At 40.7% G+C, this 24731-nt stretch overlaps 1 protein-coding gene across 1 annotated transcript in view; it reads right to left on the reverse strand.

The window, feature by feature from the left end:
* Positions 1-1797: 1797 nt before the first annotated feature.
* LHFPL6 (LHFPL tetraspan subfamily member 6) overlaps positions 1798-24731 on the reverse strand; it is a 257518-nt gene continuing 234584 nt past the window's right edge. The window contains exon 4 of the mRNA XM_007960203.3: positions 1798-2944. Coding sequence (XP_007958394.1) covers positions 2826-2944 — 119 coding nt within the window. The 3' untranslated portion in view covers positions 1798-2825. The remainder of the gene's footprint in view (positions 2945-24731) is intronic.

A 24731-nucleotide genomic window follows, 5' to 3' on the forward strand; every position in this document is an offset into this window, starting at 1 on the left:
AATAACTTAGATGTTCCTATTAAAATGCAGGGACATCTTAAGCAAAAAAAACAAAAAAACAAAAAAAATCATATGACTAGCCAGATTTTGCCATTGCCATATAAGAGTTTGTCATTTGACTTTACCATGTAGAGTGGCTGACCTTTTATCCTAGTGAGGCTCACTAATGTCTAAAATCACATGAACTACATAAAAATGACAATGTCATCATTAAATCTGTCCAAGGAACTAGACCTTAATGAATTCCCTAGAGAACTCCAACTTGATAATGGGAGCTAAGAAGTCACAACACTATTCTGACAGGAAGGTGCAGTTAAAAGAAATTTGAAAAGCACCAGCTATACATGAACATAATGGGCTAATTGAGGAAGCAAAGTGCAATCTTTTCTTCTCTGCAGGAGACCACAGAATGGAGAAGCCCCTGCTCAGCAGACAATGAGACACAAATCACATTCAGCACATTATGAATTAAGCATCTGAGAGTGGAATGACTTTCTCCATACCAACAAAGCCTCAGAAAGTATAGAATTTTATTGGTCAGATCCTGTATTGTTCTTCCAGAGCAGCATGGATTCTCATCCTGGATGATTAAAAGCACCAGAAGCAAGTGGAATAGTCAGATATTCAAATTAAATTGATAAATGTGTATAGATAGCATAGAAAATATAGTTACATGCATAAATAGCCAGAATGTTCAGTTTCCAAATCAGAAACATACAATGAATTTAGAAGCTAATTGAAACAGAATTCTTAAGGATTTGCTACAATAACTCAGGTTTACTAAACAAAAGGCTAGATCCACTATCCAGTATGCAATCTTTGCTCCTGAAGAAGCTAGTTTTTGTTATTTGTTATTTTTTATTTATTTTTTTTGGTGGGGACAGGTTCTCATTCTGTTGCCTAAGCTGGAGTGCAGTGTTGCAATCTTGGCTTACTGCACCCTCCACCTCCTGGGTTCAAGCAATTCTTGTGCCTCAACCTGAGTAGCTGGGATTACAGGAGAGCACCACTATCACTATGCCCAGCTAATTGGTTTTTTTTTTTTTTTTTTTTTTGGTATTTTTAGTAGAGACGGAGTTTTGCCATGTTGGCCAGGCTGGTCTCAAACTCCTGGCCTCATGTGATTTCCCCACCTCGGCTGGGATTACAGGCATGAGCCATCACGCCTAACCCTGAAAGAGCTAGTTCTGTTAAGGGGCCATGTGAGGGTCCAAACCCTTCTCTTCTGTGAAGACTTTCTGCTGCAGGGGCAGGGCTGTTGAGATAAGTTTTTTCAAATGGCCAACATCCCTGAAGGGCAGTGATATAAAATTTTCCCTGACACAGAAGTACAGAAGAAACCCAGCACTTTGTAGAAGCTGGAGGAACAGCAAGTCACTGGCAACTGTAACAGTCATGTCACCATGCTGGAGACTGTCAGTCCAGTCACCTCCTGAACCATAATTTAGCTCTTGTTGCCCTAAATCACATCTGAAATACCACCCATATTCTCAAACTTAATACAAAACAGACCTGAAGTTCTTCTCTCCTCAGAATTTGGTTATGATTGAAATGTAATAAGCAAGAAGTTAGAATTCTGGTTGCAAAGAATTCATGTTGAAAACAGAAATTGTCTTACTCATTTTTAATACACTTGTGCCTAGAACAATGCCTCGTTGGATGATTAGTGAGTGAATTAATGAGAGGCCTTAAAAGAGAAAAGGAAATTTTACAAGACTGTAGTAGTTGAAGAACTACATTGAAGAAATTAAGGAAGCAAATCCAATAACTGAATTAACACGCCATGACTCATCTAGCTATTGATCAAAGAGAGAATTTATTCACAGAGATTTTCAAATACAAACAAAATAGCACTTTTAAATTTTTTACAAAATGAATATAGAAATAAATGTGGTACAGCACAGTACAACAATGGACAAAAGAAAACACGATCCAATGACTGGAAAATGTCTCTCATTCTCATATCTTCGGCTGAATTCTCTCCTACAGTGGACACAAAGGTGCCCCTTTTCTTCATAAGAATATCACAGTAGAAGCTACTCAGAGAAATATTGCATATTGTTGAATAACATGGAAATACAAAGGCTTAACTCTAAAGGTCTGCATAAACACTGAAAGTATGTTGAGGAACTAAATTAGAGTTTATGCAGGATATACAAAATACTGATAGTTTGGCTTATTGGTCCATTTATTGGGTTTAATATATGCTTTATAAAGTGATAATACTGTATTTTAAATGTATATTAAAAAGAAAACAGAGGAGAAATGCACCACTAAACCTCCCGTAAAGTCTGTGCGATGATCCACGTTTGTGCACGGGCGTGTGTGGGGATGCGTATGTCTATATGTGCTTGTGTGCTTTCGGGAGTGCCGTGACCTACAGGGAACATTTTTGGGGGTACCCTGCTTCCCAACTTAACACTGTTTCTACTAGCCCTTTTGATTTTCTGAGTCCTTACCTTAAAAAAAAAAAAAAAAAACTAAAACCCAAACTCTTGTTTGCATATATAGATTTGGGGGGTGTGTGTGTGTGTGTGTGTTGTATATTAACAATACTCTGTGGAATAGAACCACCCGATGTCCTGCAAGTTTTTTAGGCTTTGGTCCATTTTTCTCCATCATTCTACACTCTCCTTTTTTTTCCCCCCACAAATCTCCTACAATCCTTCCTTCCTAGATCATGTTCCTGATTTTATCTGTTTCATTTTATTAGCATTGTATTGGATTAGAACTACTATTCCACCTTTTGAAGGTAGGTGGATGTTTTGACCTCGCCAAGCCCCTTCGGCCCGTCTTCTCCTCTGTCTGCTCTTGGTGGCTCCATCTCAGTATGGGTAGTGCTTCTGTTTCTTGCCTGAAAAGCAAGCCAGCCATGTGCACAGCAGCATGGCGGCAGTGGCACCTGCTCCCGTGCAGTAGTAGGCCCAGCCGATTTCACACTTCCCTAGGGACAAAGGAAAGGGAAAGAAGAAAGACACAGATGAGGAGGATTTTGCAGCAGGCGTTCTTATTGCTTCCAGTGTGCGGGTTCTGAAACACCCATTAGGAATATGGTATCCTCGCTTAAATGGAATCATAACTGAAAGTTATGTGCTGAAAGTTATCTGGACAGTGAAGAAAGCAAGAATGGCTGGGTGCATTTCAGAAGGATCTCAGTGTCTACCTCTCACACTGGCGAAGAGAAGTCTAGTTCCCTCCGCCAATATCCACACCCCGGTCAAAAAAAGAGAAGAATAGCAGCAACCAGGGTATGAGATGAAGGAGTTAATTCTAACTTACATCACCCAAGCTCACCTGTATAACAAAGTACTTTAGGGAAAAAATCTAAATGTTGATGCAATCCTTCTGCAAAAGGGCCACTTTGAGGAGGCAACCCATTTGAAGGATAATGGCTAATGCTAAGGTGAACACTGCTATTTATGTGGAATCCTCAAGTGACTTACTCTCTACTGTCTGAATCAGAAAACAAAAATTCCCAGATTCTCCTGGGATCAACACTCACCTTGAAGATAAAGTGTCATTTAAATGAAAATATAATGACAAGTGTCCAAATGGGTCCTGATTTCTCAGAGTTGGATTAGTCTTAATAGTCATAACACACCCAAAATATTAAAAATATAATAAGCAGATTTATTTATCTATATTGTCTTTGTCAATTCTTTTCTCAACATTATAAGGTGGAATACCAGCTCAACATGGTTGACAGAAATGCTTCTCAGCATTTAAAGAAGTTGGTGACTTACCCATAGTCATACGCTTATAATTTGGAATAAAGTGAGCCAGGACTCAAACCCAGGTTCCAGATCCCAAGAATAGGTTGGCGTCCCCAGATACCCTATTTGGGTTAATGGAATGGGTTTTTGCATTCATTAGCTTTTTCTTTCTTAATGACATCCAAGTTACTCTTTTTGTGTGCATAGTAAAGAAGGCCTCTATATCTTATACTGGACACTGTACTTTCTCCTTCAATTCTAATTCATTTTGCAGCTGGTCTTACCATCTTATCAGACAATGCTTGAACAGCAACCATGTCCCTCCTTTTGGTTCTTGTTTTGCATTACATTAGATACAAACATAAACAGCAAGACATTTGGATTTCACAGTCACTGAACATAAAAGCCACAGACTGAAAATCACTGGGCCAGGTGCAGTGGCTCATGCCTGTAATCCCAGAAATTTGAGAGGCCAAGGCGGGTGGATTACCTGAGGTCAGGAGTTCGAAACCAGCCTGACCAACATGATGAAATCCCGTCTCTACTAAAAATACAAAATTTAGCCAGGCGAGGTGGTGGGCACCTGTAATCCCAACTACTCAGGAGGCTGAGGCAGGAGAATCACTTGAACCCAGGAGGCAGAGGTCACAGTGAGCTGAGATCGCACCAGTGCACTCCAGCCTGGGCGACAGAGCGAGATTCCGTCTCAAAAAAAAAAAAAAAAAAAAAAAAAGAAAGAAAGAAAATCACATCCCTTCTTTTCACAAGCAGTCTGCAGGGAAACAGCCTGTTGCTTGGCAAGAGTGACACCATCTTGAAGCGAAACCTCAATGAAGACGAGCATTTGACTCCTGCATACTGAGGAACCCCTCATAAAGAAACAATGCCTATGGCATAGATAACCTTTCATAAAGATGTTCATCTCATCTCCCTAGAGGTCACAAGTTTCGGCAAGAAAGTATGAGATGTGACCAGCTGCACGTATCTGTACCCTAAAAGCTTGCTATGTAAAGGCTGCTTTCTGGAGGGCGGGTGCAAAGAATCACCATCTTGCAGCTGCCTGAGACAAGGCTTCTGTTCGTAAGTCCCTATTAAATGTTTTTTTCTGAGAAACTGGACTTGTCAGCGTCTTTCCTCACCTCTTTTCTCAGCCTCTCAGCCTGTGGGGCTGGGTTTGCAGAGAACTGCTCACCACGGAACACAGCCACTTTTACTTTGTTCATTTGTGAAAAATTAATAACTTCCCTGCTGAAAATTACCAAGATTGTTAGGTATAAGGTGCAGTTAAACTTTGGATCTTCACTGGACATTTACTGAAGAAGTAGTTAGCATGTGCCCCATACACGGATAAAAAGGCAGGGCAAGACAGAGCTAAGGGAGTTACTGGCTTGTGGTCACCATGAGTCAACAGCAGCAAAATTTGATCAAGAGCCTCCACATCCTGAAAGTTCTTAGGCCATTACGTAAGCACACAGACATCAAGCTATGTTGTTCAGTCCTCAACCTAGGTGTCATCCTTGATTTCTCCCTTTCCACACCCAATGAATAATTAAAAACTAGCAAATGTGTTTTGATTACCATTTTCTCAAAATTGTCATGAAGCTTTACGTGGAGTAAACATTAATGCTTTAATTCTCATAGGAACACAATGTGGCAAGTACATGATTATCATTCTCAACTTTCAGAAGGGAAGACTGAGGCCAAGGAAAGTTTAATAAACCTGCTCCAGGCCTTCTCCTTAATAAGTAGCAAGTCCTCCGCTACTCTCACCCATATCTATCCTGTGTCCTTTCCCTTCTCAAATGCCCGCATCATCCCCCAGGCAGTCTGGTCTGCTGTCATTGCTTTCTTGTCTCTGATTCTTCTTATATCATCACCAACAGCAAGGTAGGCAGCTGTCTTTTAAAAAATCAATCAGATCAAGCCACGCTCTTACTTAAAACCCTGTAATGACCCAGCATTTTGGGAGGCCAAGGCGGGTGGATCACTTGAGGTCAGGAGTTCAAGACCAGTCTGGCCAACATGGTGAAACCTCATCTCTACCAAAAATACAAAAATTAGCCAGGCGAATTTGATCAAGAGCCTCCACATCTTAAAAGCTCTTAGGCCATTACATAAGCACACAGACATCAAGCACACAGAGTAAATTAGTGCAAGTGGCCCACACATAAGAATCAGTTGAACCCGGGAGGCGGAGGTTGCAGTGAGCCAAGATTGCGCCACTGCACTCCAGCCTGGATGGCAGAATAAAACTCTGGCTCGAAAAAAAAAAAAAAAAAAAAGGAAAACAAAAGTCCCTTTAATGAATTCTCAAAAATCAATGTCCTTCCTATAGCCTATGAGGGCTTAAATGTCTGCTGACCTCTCACACCTCATGACCGCTCTCTCCTGTGTCTTATCTCTGGCCACAGTGATCACTTTTTCTGGAGCACATCAGCCTTGTTGCTGACATTAGAGCTTCACACTTACGATTCCTTCCACCCAGAAATTCTACTTCTAGATCATGGAAATGCCAGGCCTATGGCAAGCACCTAATAAATAATTTGTTGAATGAAAGGCAAGGTAAAAGAAAAGCAGAAAGGAAGCAAAGCAGGCAGGCAGCTAATACCTGAAAAACAGTAAATCTAGTATTTTATTTCAAGAGTAACTCTTGTCCTGTTTTGGCACTGAAATTTTGGAGAGAACTTCCCAAACCAAGTGTGTATTTCTGGTCTCATAGCGAGTGTGTTAAATTTAACAGGGTAACATTCTGAAAGATCACCTCTCCACCTCTGGGAAGGTCTCACTGGCACAACGACCTCCATTAATACTGATAGAATACGCATTTTTCACGGGTAACTGAGTCCCCTTCACAGGTCAGATTTGCTGACAACCATGAACTAACGTGGTTGTGAGTCTTGGGAATAATCTCCAATTTGAATTATTCTTTAGCTGGATTAAATACATCTAGGAGGGGGAATTAATATGTAGAGAAGGGATGACCAATAGTTTAGAACATTTCAAAAAGTCGGCAAAATTTGTAGTCCATCTATTTAGCACTGGGCTCATAACACAATCAGTTGTTCATTATTAATAATGTATTGCCCTATACATAGTTCCATAACCTAACATGAAAAGTAGAGTATATAATTCTTTATTAATTATTTGGTACTTAAGAAAAAGTTGCTGAGGCTAGTTATTTGAAAACAGTGTATGTGACAGTAGATACATCTATTAAACAAAGATGGAAAAAGAAGCTAGTAATGGATTGGCTATCAGAAGGTAATGAGAGAGAGGATAATATTGGTTTTGCTTTTGTTTTTTGGCAGAGAAGTCAATAAAATAGCAGAAGTTTAAGCTTCAGCGTCTCGTAAGTGGCAGGGGAGCTACAGCCGATGCTGTAGATTCTCCAGCCAGTTCCTCTGTGTCCCTTTGCTGGTTCTGGACTCTCAATCTCCAGTTTCCTGTTTGCTCCTAACAGCTTATATTTGCAACGCTCTTCAGAGGACCCATGAGTGACTGGCATTACTCTGTCCCAGCTCTTTGACAGCTGAAGTGCCCCCTGGTATGACCCACTGCCAGCGATGGACTTGTACTGGAGCGTGCACACCTGGCTTTCTTCCCTGCAGGTGGAACAAAGTCTGCAGTGTAGTGATAACGAATGTTCCCAGCACTGTGAGTTCAGGCTGAGGCTGAACCCTCATATGACAAACTGCACCCTGCTGGGTGCTGACTCCTTCCCTACCTTGCTTTTCCACTTCCTCACTGGTTTTTCCTTGGCACATTTCCTCAGTCACTTGAACACAAATCCTCATCTCAGGATCCACTCTGGGGAACCAGATCTAAGACAGGAGTGAATGAACAAAGACTTTCTTGCTTTTCTTTATCAAGGGATCTGTAAGTTTCTACCATTGTCAGAAACTAAACCACCCCACCCACCTACCCAAGCCCTGCTGTCACCTGAAAGAGGCAGAGCAGAGCTTTCAGCACCAGCTGGCTCCGGCTCTCACCACACTGCCCTCTTCCTCGGCCAAATCCAATTCCTTGTCTTGCTCAGGTGTCATTGTAATTTCTAGTCATTGTTATCTGGATCCATTCTTGTTTAGGTTACAAAACAGGTAGTTACCATATCAGGCTAAATGTCTATCAGATGAACACTGGCAGGAAATTAAGTAAAGATCTTTAAGGAGTGTACCATAATAGCAGAAAATGTTTGAGGATATAAGAAAATACGGCCATCAATCAAACATATATGCAAGTTTGTGTGTATGATTTACAAAATTTGGGATTAAAATTCAACAGCCGGTTAAGGTCCAAAATGAGCTATTAATGTTCAGTGTGATTTACAAGAAAAAGTCCTTCATTTAAGACATGAAGGCTTTTTCATTTACTAAGTAATTTTAAAAATAATTATTAAATCAAAAAGTGGTTTAATATGAATTTGTTCTAGTGTTACAAATTATACTGAGATATAGCCAACCAACCAAACTAGCCTCAAAAAATATACAAGAGTACATATGCATACATGTCTTTTGAGGAAAAATGGTCAAGATCAGTCTAGTTAGAGTAAGGTGTATCAATAGAATTTAAGCAAATATGAAAAAATACTGTCATTCAACCCTGATTCTTGATTTTCTTCTTCCGTTCCTTTTCCCTTTCCTCACTCCCTCTCTCAATTTATTCATTGAGTCAACAAACATTCAGTGAGTGCCAGCTCCAACTATGAATGAATCACTGGGTACTGCGAGCTTGTTGGGAATAATATAGATATAATTCCTGCTATCGAGAAGCTTATTGTCTAGTCAAGGAAATAAGCATTAAGCAATACTGAGACATTTATATACTGATAATTGTGATACGTGCTTTGAAGAAAAAATCCAGAATGCGAAGGCAGCATATTGCAAGTGATCTATGTAGTGTGGTCAGGTCAGTGAAAGAGAAGCTTAAATTAGAAGTGAGATCTAAGCCCAAGACCTGCAGATGTTCAGGAGTGAGCCAAGCGTGAATGTAGGGGGCCAGGGAACAGTATGCTCGGAGTGAGGGGATGGGAAATGTAATGGAGAAATGCAGACAGATTTGGGTCTTGCTAAAGTATTGCTCAAGTAAGAGATGGATTCCATTTTGGGTGTAAAGCAAAGAATGGGTTGAGGTATGACCAACTCCAGAGTTCAAGAGCTTGAAGCCTGAAAATTCCCTCTTTGAAATTGTCATTTGTATTGTTGGATAGGAACAGTCACAAATAAATCGTAAGCTCCTGCTACCTGTTTTGGTATGTTATAGAAGCTGGAGATGGCAGGGGACAATACAGACAGAGTCTTTGGTCTCATGAAGCTTACTTTCCAGTTCACATCACTCACATCAGCTGTATTATTCTGAAGTATTCCTTGTATATTACACACATGTTTTGTAGAACTTCAGTTTAATGAAATAAACCAGATACAACAGGATTTTTTTTTTTTCATAAAACTATAAATGTGAAAGCAAAACATCCAGAATTCTGTGAGAGATTAAGGGTTTACCAGGCACAGGCTTGTCACCTTGAACTTCTCCAAAGGAAAAGGAAAAATAGATTTTTCTCTCTGAGCATGATCCTATTGTTAAAACCTGTGTGCTCAATAACAAGAAATTAGCACCATGTTTTACAGTCATAGAAAAAAATGTTTCTGCATACTTTTCATGAGTAGTAATGAAACTAAATAAAACCAGGAAATACAGGACCATTCTTCCATGTCCTCTCTCTGCCCATGTCATGGCAATAAATGCTTGTTATTATAATGCAAACAGAAAGCATTTTTTCAGAGGGCAAGTTTTGTCTGTGATCCTTTCAGGAAATTAGAGAAGCAAATCTGTTTAAACTTTCCCTTTTGCTCTCCGTAATGCTCCATCAAACAGGACTCCAAGCTTGCTTGGTTGGCAAATTGCTGCTTTCAACAATGGGGAATACTATTCTTGACAGATAAAATAGAGGTTAATGGGACAGAAAGCAGCGTACCATAGCCACCTACCAAGGTGATAGAAAAAGACTGTGGTGGAATTCCAGGGCAGCCCCAGAGTAGAGATAGGGGTGGGGAGGGTTGTTGCTGATTTCTTAGGGTGGCTCAAATTAGTTTTTAGTATAGCTTTTAGAAGTGATGGAGACAGAAAGAGAGGTACAAAGAATCCAGTCTTATTCCATATAACAATGGCATTCCAGTGATCTTTTTATCTTTTAAGGACACTGGAGTTTAACCTCTGCCTTTTCATTAATGTGTTCAATTAACATTTTGGAGCCTACCGAGTGTGACTGTCTGCTTGTTTCAATGTTCTATTCGGGTACTCAGTACGATGACCAGATCACAGTAACCGATACACATTTGTGGCATGAATGGATATCAGACATTATACTTGTGCTAAGAATAGAGATACAAAATTAATAGTCCTATAACAGCTGTCATATATAGATGGCGAGTGAAAGGTTACAAGTTATGAAGGGGTCTCTCCTTTAATAATTTTTGTCTTGGATCCTTGATCTGTTTATACTTTCCAACATTATTCTCACTTTGAAGATGCAGAAACTGAAGGATAAGTAACTTACCCAGTATCTCAAATAAATAACAAAGCTTGAACTTGGAACTTGGGTCAAACTGATTCCAGAGTTTTTTCCTGTGCTCAGATAATGTATAAAAAAGATCTTAATCAAATGCATTTTTCTTACTTGTTAAATAGTACTTGTCTTGGCATGTCTATGCCCAAGAAACAAAAAAACATATTTTACCTTACCCCTTCAATTTGCCAGTCTTCTTAGAAGACTACATGCTGTTAAAGTGAACTAAATATGGCCCGAGAATAACTCTGTACTTCTATATTTGAATCCTTGTGGATGAACTGTAACCTAGCTTAATAGGCAGACAAGAAGGAAACCTAACTTAGCAGTGTGCACCAGTAACAATGGCTGAGTCTTGGCCAATCCCAGTAGCCATAGTTCAACCACTCACACACTGCTGAATGTTCAAACTATTGAAATAGAGCAAACACCAAACTAGCCAATCCAGTTGTTTCTGTACCCCCACTTCTGATTTTTGTACGTCACGTTCCTTTTTGGTCTATAAATTTGTGCCGACCATGAGGCACCCCGTAGTCTCTGTGAATCTGTTGTGATTCGGGGGGCTGCCTCATTTGTGAATTGTTCATTGCTCAATTAAACTCCTTTAAATTCAATTCAGCCAGAGATTTTCTTTGAACAATGCCCATGTTCAATGAGCATGGTTTCAATTACTAAAGGTCTGCACCCTGCAAAGACTTGACAGCCCTGATTCCTGAGCCAATGAAACCACGCTTGGCGCCTCTGGCAATGCATCTTCAAGGATGTGGGAATGTGATGTCTAATATAAGTTTGCTTGAGGAACAGATAACTGATACTCCCTGCAGGAGAAACTGGCTCTAGAAATGGTCCCAAACTGAGTGCTTTTGACCCTACCTTGACTCTGTCTGAGCCTTAGCTGATGAAGGGTTTCAACTCCTGGGTACACTTTAGTTCCCCTCCAGAGCTGCTGTCTGCCTGTGAACCCTCAGAAGTTTGGCTGGTGCCACCATATCATCCTAACTTTCACCCAGAGACTCCATAGTAGCGCCCTCCACTGTTCACTGGATTGCTCTGGAAAGCGCAGCACAGGACACTAACTCAGGCAGTTCCTGCCCTCTGATTGCATGCCTTTTATCACAAAACCGCCATGTTTATAGTGCCTTTCCTTAAACTTGAGCTCCATGGGATCCCCATTTACTTCTCTTTCCCCACAAGGTCACTGCTGAGCACCCAGAATGCCTTGTAGTCATAGTGCCTGAGTCAGGATATGATAAGCTGACTGACTTCATTTATCCAGGCAGAATATCTTTTATCTGTGATATTTTAAAAATGTTAACATGTTAATATTTAAATGTAAAGTTTGGGTAAAAAAGAAGTAGGCATATTAGATTGTATCCTTGTTGCTTGTATCCTTGTGTGTGTGTGTGTGTGTGTGTGTGTGTGTGTATATATTTTAGACAGAGTCTCGCTCTGTCTCCCAGCCTGGAGTGCAATGGTGCTCACTGCAACCTCTGCCTCCTCCTGTGTTCAAGGTATTCTCCTGCCTCAGCCTCCTAAGTAGCTGGGATTACAGGTGTGTGGCACCATGCCCAGCTAATTTTTGCATTTTTAGTGGAGACAGGGTTTCACCATGTTGGCCTGGCTGGTCTCAAACTCCTGACCTCAGATGATCCACCTGCCTCGGCCTCTCAAAGTGTGGAGATTACAGGCATGAGCCACCATGCCTGGTCTTAAAAAAAACTTTTAATGAGACAAGCAGTAAAAATGATATGTCATGTGCTTGTAAAGAGAAGACCACCCAAACTTGGTTGGTGGGCAGAAAATGCAGAAGTAAAACGGCTGAGAGAAGAATGTTTGTGGGGTGTGGCTCTTTTTAGAAGCTCCTTTACAGCTGGGCGCGGTGGCTCACGCCTGTAATCCCAGCACTTTGGGAGACTGAGGCGGGTGGATCACGAGGTCAGGAGATCAAGAATATCCTTTTTTTTTTTTTTTTTTTAGGTGGTTTTCAATTTACTATTTAATTGGGTATTTCTTGCTCTCATTTTTTTTTTTTTTTAAATTTATTTATTATTATTAAACTTCAAGTTGTAGGGTACATGTGCACAATGTGCAGGTTTGCTACATATGTATACTTGTGCCATGTTGGTGTGCTGCACCCATCAACCCGTCATTTACATAAGGTATAACTCCCAATGCAATCCCTCCCCCCTCCCCCCTCCCCATGATAGGCCCCGGTATGTGATGTTCCCCTTCCCGAGTCCAAGTGATCTCATTGTTCAGTTCCCACCTATGAGTGAGAACATGCGGTGTTTGGTTTTCTGTTCTTGTGATAGTTTGCTAAGAATGATGGTTTCCAGCTGCATCCATGTCCTTACAAAGGACACAAACTCATCCTTTTTTATGGCTGCATAGTATTCCATGGTGTATATGTGCCACATTTTCTTAATCCAATCTGTCACTGATGGACATTTGGGTTGATTCCAAGTCTTTGCTATTGTGAATAGTGCTGCAATAAACATACGTGTGCATGTGTCTTTATAGCAGCATAATTTATAATCCTTTGGGTATATACCTAGTAATGGGATGGCTGGGTCATATGGTACAAGACAGGGATGCCCTCTCTCACCACTCCTATTCAACATAGTGTTGGAAGTTCTGGCTAGGGCAATCAGGCAAGAGAAAGAAATCAAGGGGATTCAGTTAGGAAAAGAAGAAGTCAAATTGTCCCTGTTTGCAGACGACATGATTGTATATTTAGAAAACCCCATTGTCTCAGCCCAAAATCTCCTTAAGCTGATAAGCAACTTCAGCAAAGTCTCAGGATACAAAATTAATGTGCAAAAATCACAAGCATTCTTATACACCAGTGACAGTCAAACAGAGAGCCAAATCAGGAATGAACTTCCATTCACAATTGCTTCAAAGAGAATAAAATACCTAGGAATCCAACTTACAAGGGATGTAAAGGACCTCTTCAAGGAGAACTACAAACCACTGCTCAGTGAAATAAAAGAGGACACAAACAAATGGAAGAACATACCATGCTCATGGATAGGAAGAATCAATATCGTGAAAATGGCCATACTGCCCAAGGTAATTTATAGATTCAATGCCATCCCCATCAAGCTACCAATGATCAAGAATATCCTGGCTAACACGGTGAAACCCAGTCTCTACTAAAAAAAAAAAAAAAAAACTTAGCCAGGCGTGGTGGCACGTGCCTGTAGTCCCAGCTACTTGGCAGGCTGAGGCAGGAGAATCTCTTGAACCCAGGAAGCGGAGGTTGCAGTGAGCTGAGATTGTGCCACTGAACTCCAGCCTGGGCAACAGAGCGAGACTCCATCTCAACAAACAAACAAACAAAACCCCTTTGCTTGTTTCTTTATGTCTGTTTATTACAGAAAGTATAAACTTGCATTGATTGTCAGGGCTGTCCTGTACACAACTCCAAGGGGTCTATTTATTTTGCATTCTACGGGCTTCCTAATGGATGTGCCCTGGGGGTGCGGTGCTGCACACCCACATATAATGGGAATAGCGCTCCCTGCATAGTATTCCCCAAAAGAATAGGTGGTGAGAAGGTGTGTGTAATGGTAGAATCTCCCAGATCCCATGCATTGAGTCTATTTTCAAAATATCCCAGGAGGCCATCTTGATGCCTCCTAAGTCACCACAGCAGCACTGCAGTGGGTGGGACCAGTATTTCCCCTCAAGGACTGCAGCTCTCCACTGCTGCTGTGAATGCACTGAAAGAAGTGTGCCACTGAGTAAGAGCCCATCTGCCAGCCCTTACATTTATGTACCATCCACTGGATTGCAGCCTGAATTACACCACCAAACAAAAATTCTTTCACCACACATCACTGGTGAAGAGCAGGACTCTAGCCACAAATAAAGATTCTGCACAGAACCTTGGGCCTCTGAAAGCACCCAGAAATGAAGCCAATTGACTATACATGACATATACCCCATTCAAACCCTCAGAAAAATAAAGAATATAAAAACAAAAAGCCCCACCCAAGCAACAGCAATTTCAGAAAGATAAAAGAACACCAGCCCTCTTGGATGAAAAATAATCAGGCAAGAACTCTGGCAATTCAGAAAATCAGAGGGTTTCCTTACTTCCAAATGATTGTACTAGCTGTCCAGCAATGGTTGCTAACCAGATTGAAATGGCTCAAATAACAGACACAGAATTCAGAATATGGATGGGAAAGAAGTTCAACAAGATTCAGCAGAAAGTTAAAATCCAACCCAAGGAAACCAGTAAAATAATCCAAGAGATGAAAGAAGACATGGCCATTTTAAGAAAGAACAAAACTGAACTTGTGAAATTGAAAAATTTACCACACGAATTTCATAACACAATTGCAAGCATTAATAACAGAATAGACCAAGCTGAGGAGAATCTCAGAACTCAAAGACCAGTCTGATGAATCAACTCATTCAGGCAAAGATAGAGAAAAATGAATGAAAAAAAATGAAAAAAACCATTGAGAAATAGGGGACTATGTAAAGAGGTCAAACCTACCACTCACTGGCATTCCTGAGGAAGAAGGAGAGAGAGTAACCAATCTGGAAAACATAGTTGAGGATACAGTCTATGAAAATTTCCACAATCTCACTAGGGAGGTCGACATTCAAATTCAAGAAGTTCTAAGAACCCCAGCAAGGTGCCATACTAGATGCATACTGATCAGAGCCTCCAAGGTTGACATGAAAGAAAAAAAATCTTAAGGCCATTACACAAAAGGGTCAGGTCACTTACAAAGGGAGCCTCATCAGCCTAACAGCAGATTTCTTAGCAGAAAACTTACAAGCCAGGAGAGATTAGCGGCCTATTTTCAGTATCCTTAAAGAAAACAAATTTCAACCAAGAATTTCATATCCAGCCAAACTACGCTTCATAAGCAAAGGAGAAATAAAATCCTTCTTAGTGAAGCAAATGCTAAAGAAATTCATTACCATCAGACCAGATGTCCTTCCTCTAAACATGGAAATGAAAGAGTAGTACCTGCTACCACAAAAACACACTTAAGTACCTAGCACACATATCCTATAAAATGATCACACAATCAAGTATAAAACAACCAGCTAACAACATGATGACACAATCAAAACCTCACATATCAATATAAACCTTGAATGTAAATGGTACAAATGCCCCACTTAGAAGGTACAGAGTAGCAAGTTGGGTAAAACAAGTAAGACCCAGCCATCTGCTGTCTTCAAGAGACGCATCTCACATGTAATAACAACCATGGGCTCAAAGCAAAGGGAGGAAGAAAGATGTATTTTGCAAATGGAAAACAAAAAAGAGCAGAGGTCACTAGTATCTCATCCAATAAAACAGACTTCAAACCAACCACAGTGAACAAGGACAAGGAAGGGCATTACATAATGATAAAGGATTCAATTTAACAAGAAGACTTAACTATCCTAAGTATATAAACACCCAACATTAGAGCACCTAGATTCATAGAAGAAGCACTTCTAAACCCATGAAAAGATTTAGACAGCCACACAAAAATAGTGGGGGATTTCAAGATCCCACTGACAGTGTTAGGCAGATCATTAAGGCAGAAAACCAAAAAAGAAATTCTGTTTTTAAACTCAACATGACCAATGAGACCGAACAGAAACCTATAAAATACTCCACTTAATACACATTATTTTCATCTGTGCAAGGAACATATGCTAAGACTGACCACATGTTCAGTGATAAACCAAGTCTCAATAAATTTTTAAAAAGTAAAATCATACCAAGCATATTATCTGACCACCCTGAAATAAAAATAGAAATTGATACCATGAAGATCTCTCAAAACCACATAATTACAGGAAAATTAACTTATTCCTGAATAACTTTTGCATAAACAATGAAATTAAGGCAGAAAATTAAAAAATTCATTGAAATCAATGAAAACAGAGACACAACGTAACAAAATATCTGAGATGCAGCAAAAGAAGTGTTGAGAGGATACGTTATAACATGAAATGCCTACATCAAGAAGTTAGAAAGATCTCAAATTAATAATCTAACATCATATCTGTGGGACCAGAAAAACAAGAACAAACTAACGCCAAAGCAAACAAAAGAAAACAAATAAATCACAGCAGAACTAACCAAAATTGAGATGTAAAAATTTAAACAAAAGATCAATCAAACCAAAACTTGGTTCTTTGGAAGAATAAACACGATTGATAGACTGATAGCTAGGTTAACAAAGAAAAGGGGAGAGGATCCAAAAGAGCACAACTAGAATTGACAAAGGGACATTATAACCAATCCCACAGAAATACGAACGACCCTCACAAACTATTATGAACATCTCTGTGCACACAAAGTCAATAATCTAGAGGAAATAGGTAAATTCCTGGAAACATACAACTTCTCAAGATTAAACAAGGAAGAAATTGAACCCTGAACAGACCAATAATGAGTTCTGAAATTGAATCAGCAACTTAAAAAGCTACCAATCAGGCAGGGCATGGTGGCTTGCACCTGTAATTCCAGCAGTTTGGAAGGCCAAGGCTGGCAGATCACTTGAGCTCAGAAGTTCAAGACCACCTTGGGCAACATGGGGAAACCCTGTCTCTATTTAAAAATGTAAAAAGTAGCTGGGTGTGGTTGCATGAACCTATAGTCCCAACTACTCAGGCTGAGGTGAGAGGATGGCTTGAAGCTGGGAGGTGGAGGTAACAGTGAGCTGAGATGGTGCCACTGCACTCCAGCCTATTCCTATGTTGAATAGGAGTGGGCTCCCTAGCCAGAGCAACCAGGCAAGAGAAAGAAACAAATGGCATCCAAATAAGAAAAGTAGAAGTCAAACTATCTCTCTTTGCTGGTGATATGATTCTATACCTAGAAAACCCTTAAGACTGTCAAAAGCTTCCTGGTACTCATCAATTACTTCAGTAAAAGTTCAGGATACAAAGTCAATGCACAAAAATCAGTAGCATTTTTATACACCAATCATATTCAAGTTGAGAGCCAAATCAAGAATGAAATCTCATTTACAACAGCCACAAAAAGAATAAAATACCTAGGAATACATATAACCAAGAAGTGAAAGATTCCTACAAAAAGAACTACAAAATACTGTTGAAAGAAATCATAGATGACACAAACAAATGGAAAAACATTCCATGCTCATTGGAAAAATCAATATCATTAAAATAACCATACTGCTCAAAGCAATCTACCAACTTTGTAGGTTGGTAGATACTGCTCAAAGCAACCTATCAACTACCAACATCACTGTTCACAGAATTAGAAAAAAAATTCTAAAATTCATACAGAATCAAAAAAGAGCCTGAATAACCAAAGCAATCCTAAGCAAAAAGAATAAAGCTGGAGGCATCACATTACCTGACTTCAACTATACAACAAATTTGCAAAAACCAAAACAGCATGGTACTGGTACAAAAACAGACACATAGACCAATGGAACAGAACAGAGAAACCAGAAATAATACTGCACACCTACAACCATCTTTGGCAAAGTAAACAAAAGTAAGCAATGGGGAAACGATTCCCTATTTGATAAATGGTGCTGGTATAACTGGCTATCCATATGCAGAGGAATAAAAGTGGACACCCTCCTTATACCATATGTAAAAATTTACTTGAGAGATTAAAGATTTAAATGTAAGACCTCAAACTATAAAAATTCTAGATGAAAACCTAGTGAACACCCTTTCAACAGAGGTGTGGGTAAAGAATTTATGACTAAGTCCTCAAAAACAACTGTAATAAAAAAAATCAATAAGCAGGACCTAATTAAACTAAAGCGGTTTTGCATAACAAGAGAAACGATTAATGGAGTAAAAAGACAACCTATAGAATGGGAGAAAATATTCATAAACTATGCATCTGACAAAAGCCTAATATCCAGAATCTATGAGAAACTTAATGCAACCAGGAAAAAGCAAATAACCACATTAATAAGTAGGCAAAGGACATGAACAGATAATTCTCACAAGAAGATATACAAGCAGCCATCAAACATGTGAAAGAAAAAATGCTCGTCATCACTAATCATCAGAAAATTCAAGTTAAAACCACAAGATACCATCTCACACCAGTCAGAATGACTTTCGTTAAAAAGTGAAAACATAGGCCAGGCGCAGTGGCTCACGCCTGTAATCCCAGCACTTTGGGAGGCTGAAGCGGGTGGATCACAAGATCAGGAGTTCAAGACCGGCCTGGCCAACATGGTGAAACCCTGTCTCTACTAAAAATACAAAATTAGCAGGGCAGGCACCTGTAATCCCAGCTACTCGGGAGGCTGAGGCAGGAGAATCACTTGAACCCGGGAGGCAGAGGTTGCAGTGAGCCGAGATTGCACAACTGCACTCCAGCCTGGGTGACAGAGTGAGACTCTGTCTCCAAAACAAAACAAAAAACCTAAAAACATAACAAGTGTTGGCAGGACTGTGAAGAAAAGGGAAATTACACACTGCTGGTGGAAATGTAAATTAGTTCAGATTTGAGAGCAAAAATCTGTGGACAGCAGTCTGGAGATTTCTCAAAGAACTAAGAGTTGAACTACCATTCAACTCAGCAATCTCACTGCTAGGTATATGCCCAAAATAAAAGAAATTGTTCCACCTAGAAGACACATGCACCTGTATGATCACTGCAGCACTATTCACAATAGCAAAGGCACGTGCCCATCCATGGTGGATTGGGTAAAGAAAATGTACAAATACACCGTGGAATACTACATGGCCATAAAAAAAAATCAAGATAAAGGCCATTTTCCTAAGCAAAGTAATGCAGAAACAGAAAAGCAAACACCGCATGTTCTCATTTATAAATGGGGGCAAAATACTGGGCAAACATGTACATAAAGATGGGAACAATAGATACTGGGGAATACAAGGAGGAGGAGGTAGGACAACGGTTGAAAATCTACCTGTTGGTGGATGGGTTGGGTACTATGTTCACTTGTTGGGTGACGGATTCAATCATACTCCAAACCTCTGCATCACGCAGGATACCTCTGTAACAAACCTGCACATGTACCCCCAGAACCTAAAATAAACATTGAGAAAGAAAAAACCTGCAGTTCTGCTCTCTCATGTGACTCTAACATACAAGACTCTTTTGACCTGTTCTGTTATTTATTATCAGATTTAGAGGACTGAATGGTAGGATTTGGACTCTCTTAATGGATGACATCTTGTCCCAAAGCACACAGCGTGCCTCAATGTATGATGTTCTAGCTTAGCGTATTGGAGCCACTTCAACAAAAAGAGAAGACAAGACTTTTTTTTTTTTTGAGATGGAGTCTTGCTCTGTCACCCAGGCTGGAGTGCAGTGGCGCGATCTCGGCTCACTGCAAGCTCTGCCTCCCGGGTTCATGCCATTCTCCTGCCTCAGCCTCCCGAGTAGCTGGGATTACAGGTGCCCGCCAACACACCCCACTAATTTTTTTGCATTTTTAGTAAAGACGGGGTTTCACCGTGTTAGCCAGGATGGTCTTGATCTCCTGACCTCGTTATCCGCCCACCTCAGCCTCCCAAAGTGCTAGGATTACAGGCATGAGCCATCACGCCCAGCCAAGACATTTTTTAAAAGACTCCCTTTATCTGTTTTGTTTGCCCTACTTTCTCCACAGAGCTAACCAGAAGATAAAATGCAGATGTGTCCATCAGTAAGAACTGACACACTCAAGCTATGGCATTAAGCACTCTCCATAACCATGCATGTCAAAGGGAGCAAAGATTTATGCTCTAGAAAAGATAAGATGTGTATCTGCAAAGAGCTCATAACAGAACAGCACTATGTCTAAGGAGATACGTTAGGGGTGAATTTTGATGGGAAAATATATATCAGCCTTGTCAATTTTATGCAGTGTAGGTAAATCCATTCTGTAGCTGGAGTAGGAGGAGTAAGGAAAGAGCTCTACAGAGACATGCATTAGAGGCAATGGTCAGCTGTTCAAACACTAAGCTCAAATAGCACATGTTAGATGGGCCTCAGATTGTCAGGGGACAAAAACAAAACAAAACAAACAAAAAAAAAAACCTTTCGGAATTACAAATGCATTCTTTTATATTCAATGGTATAAGTTTCCCTTCTGGATTCCCACAAAAATTTTGCTAAAGAGCCATAGTTTTTATTTGCTCTGTTGAGTCTCTCTTGAACCCCCTGCTAAAAAATATTTTAGTTCCACTTTTGAGATAAGAGACTGTGGGCAAAAGAAAATAACGGGTTTGTGGCCGTTTATTAGTACCAGTTATTGTCCCCCAAAGAAATGGCGCTGGCCATCATCAACACAAGAATTTACCAGAAAATACCTATCTGAGATCTCATACTTGCACAGCTGCTTATATGTATGAAAGGGCAGAACACACTGACCAGCAGCTAGACTTGACACAAGGGTCAGCAGTGCTGAGTCCAAATTATACAGCAGAGGATGGAAGACAGTGCTAGCCATCATTATTATTACTAATGCTGTCACTATTAATACTTTTCTGAAATCTTAACAATTTCTAACATCACAGTGAAGTTAGTGAAGAAAGCAACTTGTTTCTTTCAAATTTTGAGTCTCTGAAGATTTTTTTTTTTTTTTGAGACAGAATCTCACTCTGTTGCCAGGCTGGAGTGCAGTGGCATGATCTTAGCTCACTGCAACCTCCATCTCCCAAGTGATTCTCCTGCCTCAGCCTCCCGAGTAGCTGGGACTACAGGTGCCCGCCACCACACTGGGCTAATTTTTGTATTTTTAGTAGAGACAGGGTTTCACCATGTTGGCCAGGATGGTCTCGATCTCTTGACCTTGTGATCCACCTACTTCGGCCTCCCAAAATGCTGGGATTACAGGCGTGAGCCACCGTGCCCAGCTCTTGAGGCTCTGATGATTTTAAATATGCTTTGCATTTGTTATATTTTGCAAGTCAAAAACCATAAGCATAAAGAAAACCCATGACAATACCCAGCACAAGGAAATGAGTTCCATTTCTTTTATTAATAATTCTGTATGTAAAATATATCAGTATAAGATCTGTAGATTAGATAATAGCATTTTATCAATGTTAATTTCCTAATTTTGTAATTGTATTGCCAGATAAGAGAAGGTTATTGTTGGGAAATACTCACTTAAGTATCTAGGGTTGGGAGGACAGCATGTCTCAGAAGGAGGGAATAGGGCAGGAGGGAGGCCGGGACTGATAAAGATGGTGTGTTGAAATCAAACATTAAGGGAATCCAGGTGAAAGGAATATAGGACTTCTTTGTATTATTATGTAGCTTTTCTATATATCTAAAATTACTCCAAAACCAGAATTACACAAATGTAAACACAAATTTGAATATATCTATGTGACATGGTTTGGATTTTTGTCCCTGCTCAAATCTCATGTCGAACTGTAATCCCCACTGTTGGAGGAGGGGCCTGGTGGGAGGTGACTGGATCATGGGGGGTGGGCTTCCCCCTTGCTGTTCTCACGATAGTGAGTGACTTGTCACGAGATCTGGTTGTTTAAAAGTGTGTAACACCTCCCCCTTTCTCTCTCTTCCTCCTGTTCCGGCCACGTAAGATGTGCCTGGTTCCGCTTTGCCTTCTGCCATGACTGTAAGTTTCCTGAGGCCTCCCCAGCCACGCTTCCTCCACAGCCTGTGGAACCGTGCACCAATTAAACCTTTTTTCTTTATAAATTACCCAGTCTCAGGTAGTTCTTTATAGCAGTGTGAGAACGGACTAATACAATGGGTGTATGTATATGTATAAGTATATACAAAATCAGTGGGGACTTTTACTCTTGTAAGTTTAAGGAGCAAGAAATCAATAAACGTACTGACTATATGACATGCAAAATGAGACACCTGCATAATGGCCATTTTTATTCTGTAATTTTCCTCATGAAAATACTCAATGACCCTCTCATACTCCATTTGCAGGTGCGGCTCTGTTAAGCACAGCACACAGTGAGGAGGCTCAGTTGGTTCCTGCCCTCTGGCCACATCCCACCTAACACGAAACTTCATCCCATTCCTGCCAACCACACCCAACTGAGCAAACAATCTACAAACTGAATCAATTAAATAAAGATGACATCCCAGCACGAATCATACGTCGTTCCTGTGAGATAATACAGGAGGTGGATGAGTGTGCAGGACCTGTGTCCAGCGGGGAAGGAACAGGGTGTCATCCATCTTCTCCAGCAGGAGCTGCCTAGAGGACGAGGGCCACACATTGGGGCACAGAGCCCATTTTCCTCCACAAAATTTCCCCAGCCTGGCAAGGAAAGCAGTTATATATTCGATGTGGGAAACAATATTTCCCACTGAAAAAAGGGGGTTTTCCAGCTGATATGTTTGAAGGATTTTATACAAACAAAGCCTGTCTTCCAAAGAGAAAGACTACAGGATTTCTTTGTGCAATCAAAGTCATCCCCAGGCAGCTCCAGCTGTGAGTGCTGCTGGCAAGACAGGAAGGCAGAAGGGATGGGAGGCAGGGATTAGAGGAAAGGGATTAGACCTGAACAGGACAGAGCCTCTTTTAAATTCAAGCCTTGTCAAAAGCCAGTGCATCACCCCTCCGTTTCTACGTCCCTTTGACTTTATCCTTGTCACTTCTGCCACCCAGAGCATCACAGCATCACGGATTCTAGAGACAGAGGGACCTAGGAGAAGGATCATTTAGGTCATGGGTTGGCAACCTTATTCTGAAAGAAGCCAGACAGTAAATATTGTAGTTCAAAAGCAAGCACGGTCACCAAATAAACAAATGAGCATGGCTGTGTTCCCATAAAATTGTATTTACGGAAACATGCAGACTAGATTTGGGCCATAGTTTGCCAACCTCTGATGTAAGCCATCCCCTGTACTTTCCCAATGAGAACACTGCTGCCCAAGACACCGACAGGGCTCTCCCATGTCTCTTGAATGTGTTCTCTTCAGTAGCTGAGTCCTATTCTTTGTTTATAATTTGTAATTTCCTGGCTCCCAGTCTAAAGCAGGCTGGCGATGCTGGGTTATTCTTATCCAAAAATGCAGCCCTGACTCTTTGGGTACTTACACCACATAATTACCTGCCTACCCTTTTAATTTCACATACCCACAACAAAAAGCTATAAAGCTGTGGGAAAAAACCAACACGTTTTTTCATCAACAAACCAGGCCATTGGAATATATATATATTTACATTGGGACATGTATTGCTTAACAATGGAGATACACTCTGCTGATACATTATTAGGTGATTTTGTCATTGTGCAAACATCATAGAGTGTACTTACACAAACCTAGATGATATAGCCTACTCTATTACACAGCTCCATCCTCATCTGGTGGGTCCACCATCACACATGCAATCCATCATTGACTGAAACATCATTATGTAGTATGTGACTCTACTTCATGTCAACATAAGTAAACTACTTGTGGAATTGAGATTGATATAAAACAAAAGGGGCAGGGTTACATGGCAGGGAAGAGAGTAGAGATGGGCCAGTCACAGAAACCAGCCCTGGAAGATCTGAGAACTAGATGTCCAGGTGATGTTGCTGGGTATGGCTGCACAGGGACAAACGCTCTGCACTTCCCCTCTTATCTAGAGTGCTGTGGGGTTTCCCTTTCATACCACACCAAACCTAATTATTTTTCCTTCCATCAGATCCATCCAGCGTCCTTCCTCCTAAATTCCACTGAGTCAAGGCCCCGTGTCATCCCATCCTGAAATCCCAGTAGGAAGCACATGCCATGGAAAGGGTGGCAGATGCTCTGCCTATTTAGCATTCCCCCAATGTGGAGAATGACAAAGGAAACAGAAATATCCTGGCTCCTCCACAAACATAACCACATTTCAGCAGGATGAGTGGAGCGGCTTCTGAATTCTTATGATCACACCAATCAAATGGACCTCTGTTCTGTGGCCCGGTGGATAGTTTTCTTTCTTTCTTTTCTTTTTTTTTAAATTAACTTGAAGTTCTGAGATACACATGCAGAACGTGCAGGTTTATTACATAGGTATACACGTGCCATGGTGGTTTGTTGCACCCTTCAACCCCCCACCCAATAGTTTTCTTAATATACACATTTGTGCCACTGACACACAAAAAATGGTTTACCCTTTGTCTTGTCTGGCCAGTTGAGTATCTGCTAGCACAGCTGCTATTAATTCTTGCTCCTTAGCACTGAATCCATCCTAAAACTTTCCTTAGAGATAACGTCCTGTTAAGATGATAAAGCAAACACGTTGGCTCAGTGTATAGTGGTGGTCTTTGTGTTCACACTGTGAACTGTCACAGAATCTGATCTCCAGGTGGCGGTGGCTAAGATAACCAGTTGGGCTTTATTTAGTGTATGGTGATGAAGATTATTCTTCAGTTTCTGTCTGTAGCTGCTATTTATAAAGGCTGGAAATACCTGAAATCCAGCTCCTCTGACTCACGGACTGCCCAGAAGAGAGTGTGCAAAGAACCAGTCTATCTCTTACTGCTGCTCCTCCATGTGAACTATGGCT

The sequence above is a fragment of the Chlorocebus sabaeus genome, chromosome 3, assembly GCF_047675955.1.
Source record: "Chlorocebus sabaeus isolate Y175 chromosome 3, mChlSab1.0.hap1, whole genome shotgun sequence".
Taxonomy (NCBI): domain Eukaryota; kingdom Metazoa; phylum Chordata; class Mammalia; order Primates; family Cercopithecidae; genus Chlorocebus; species Chlorocebus sabaeus.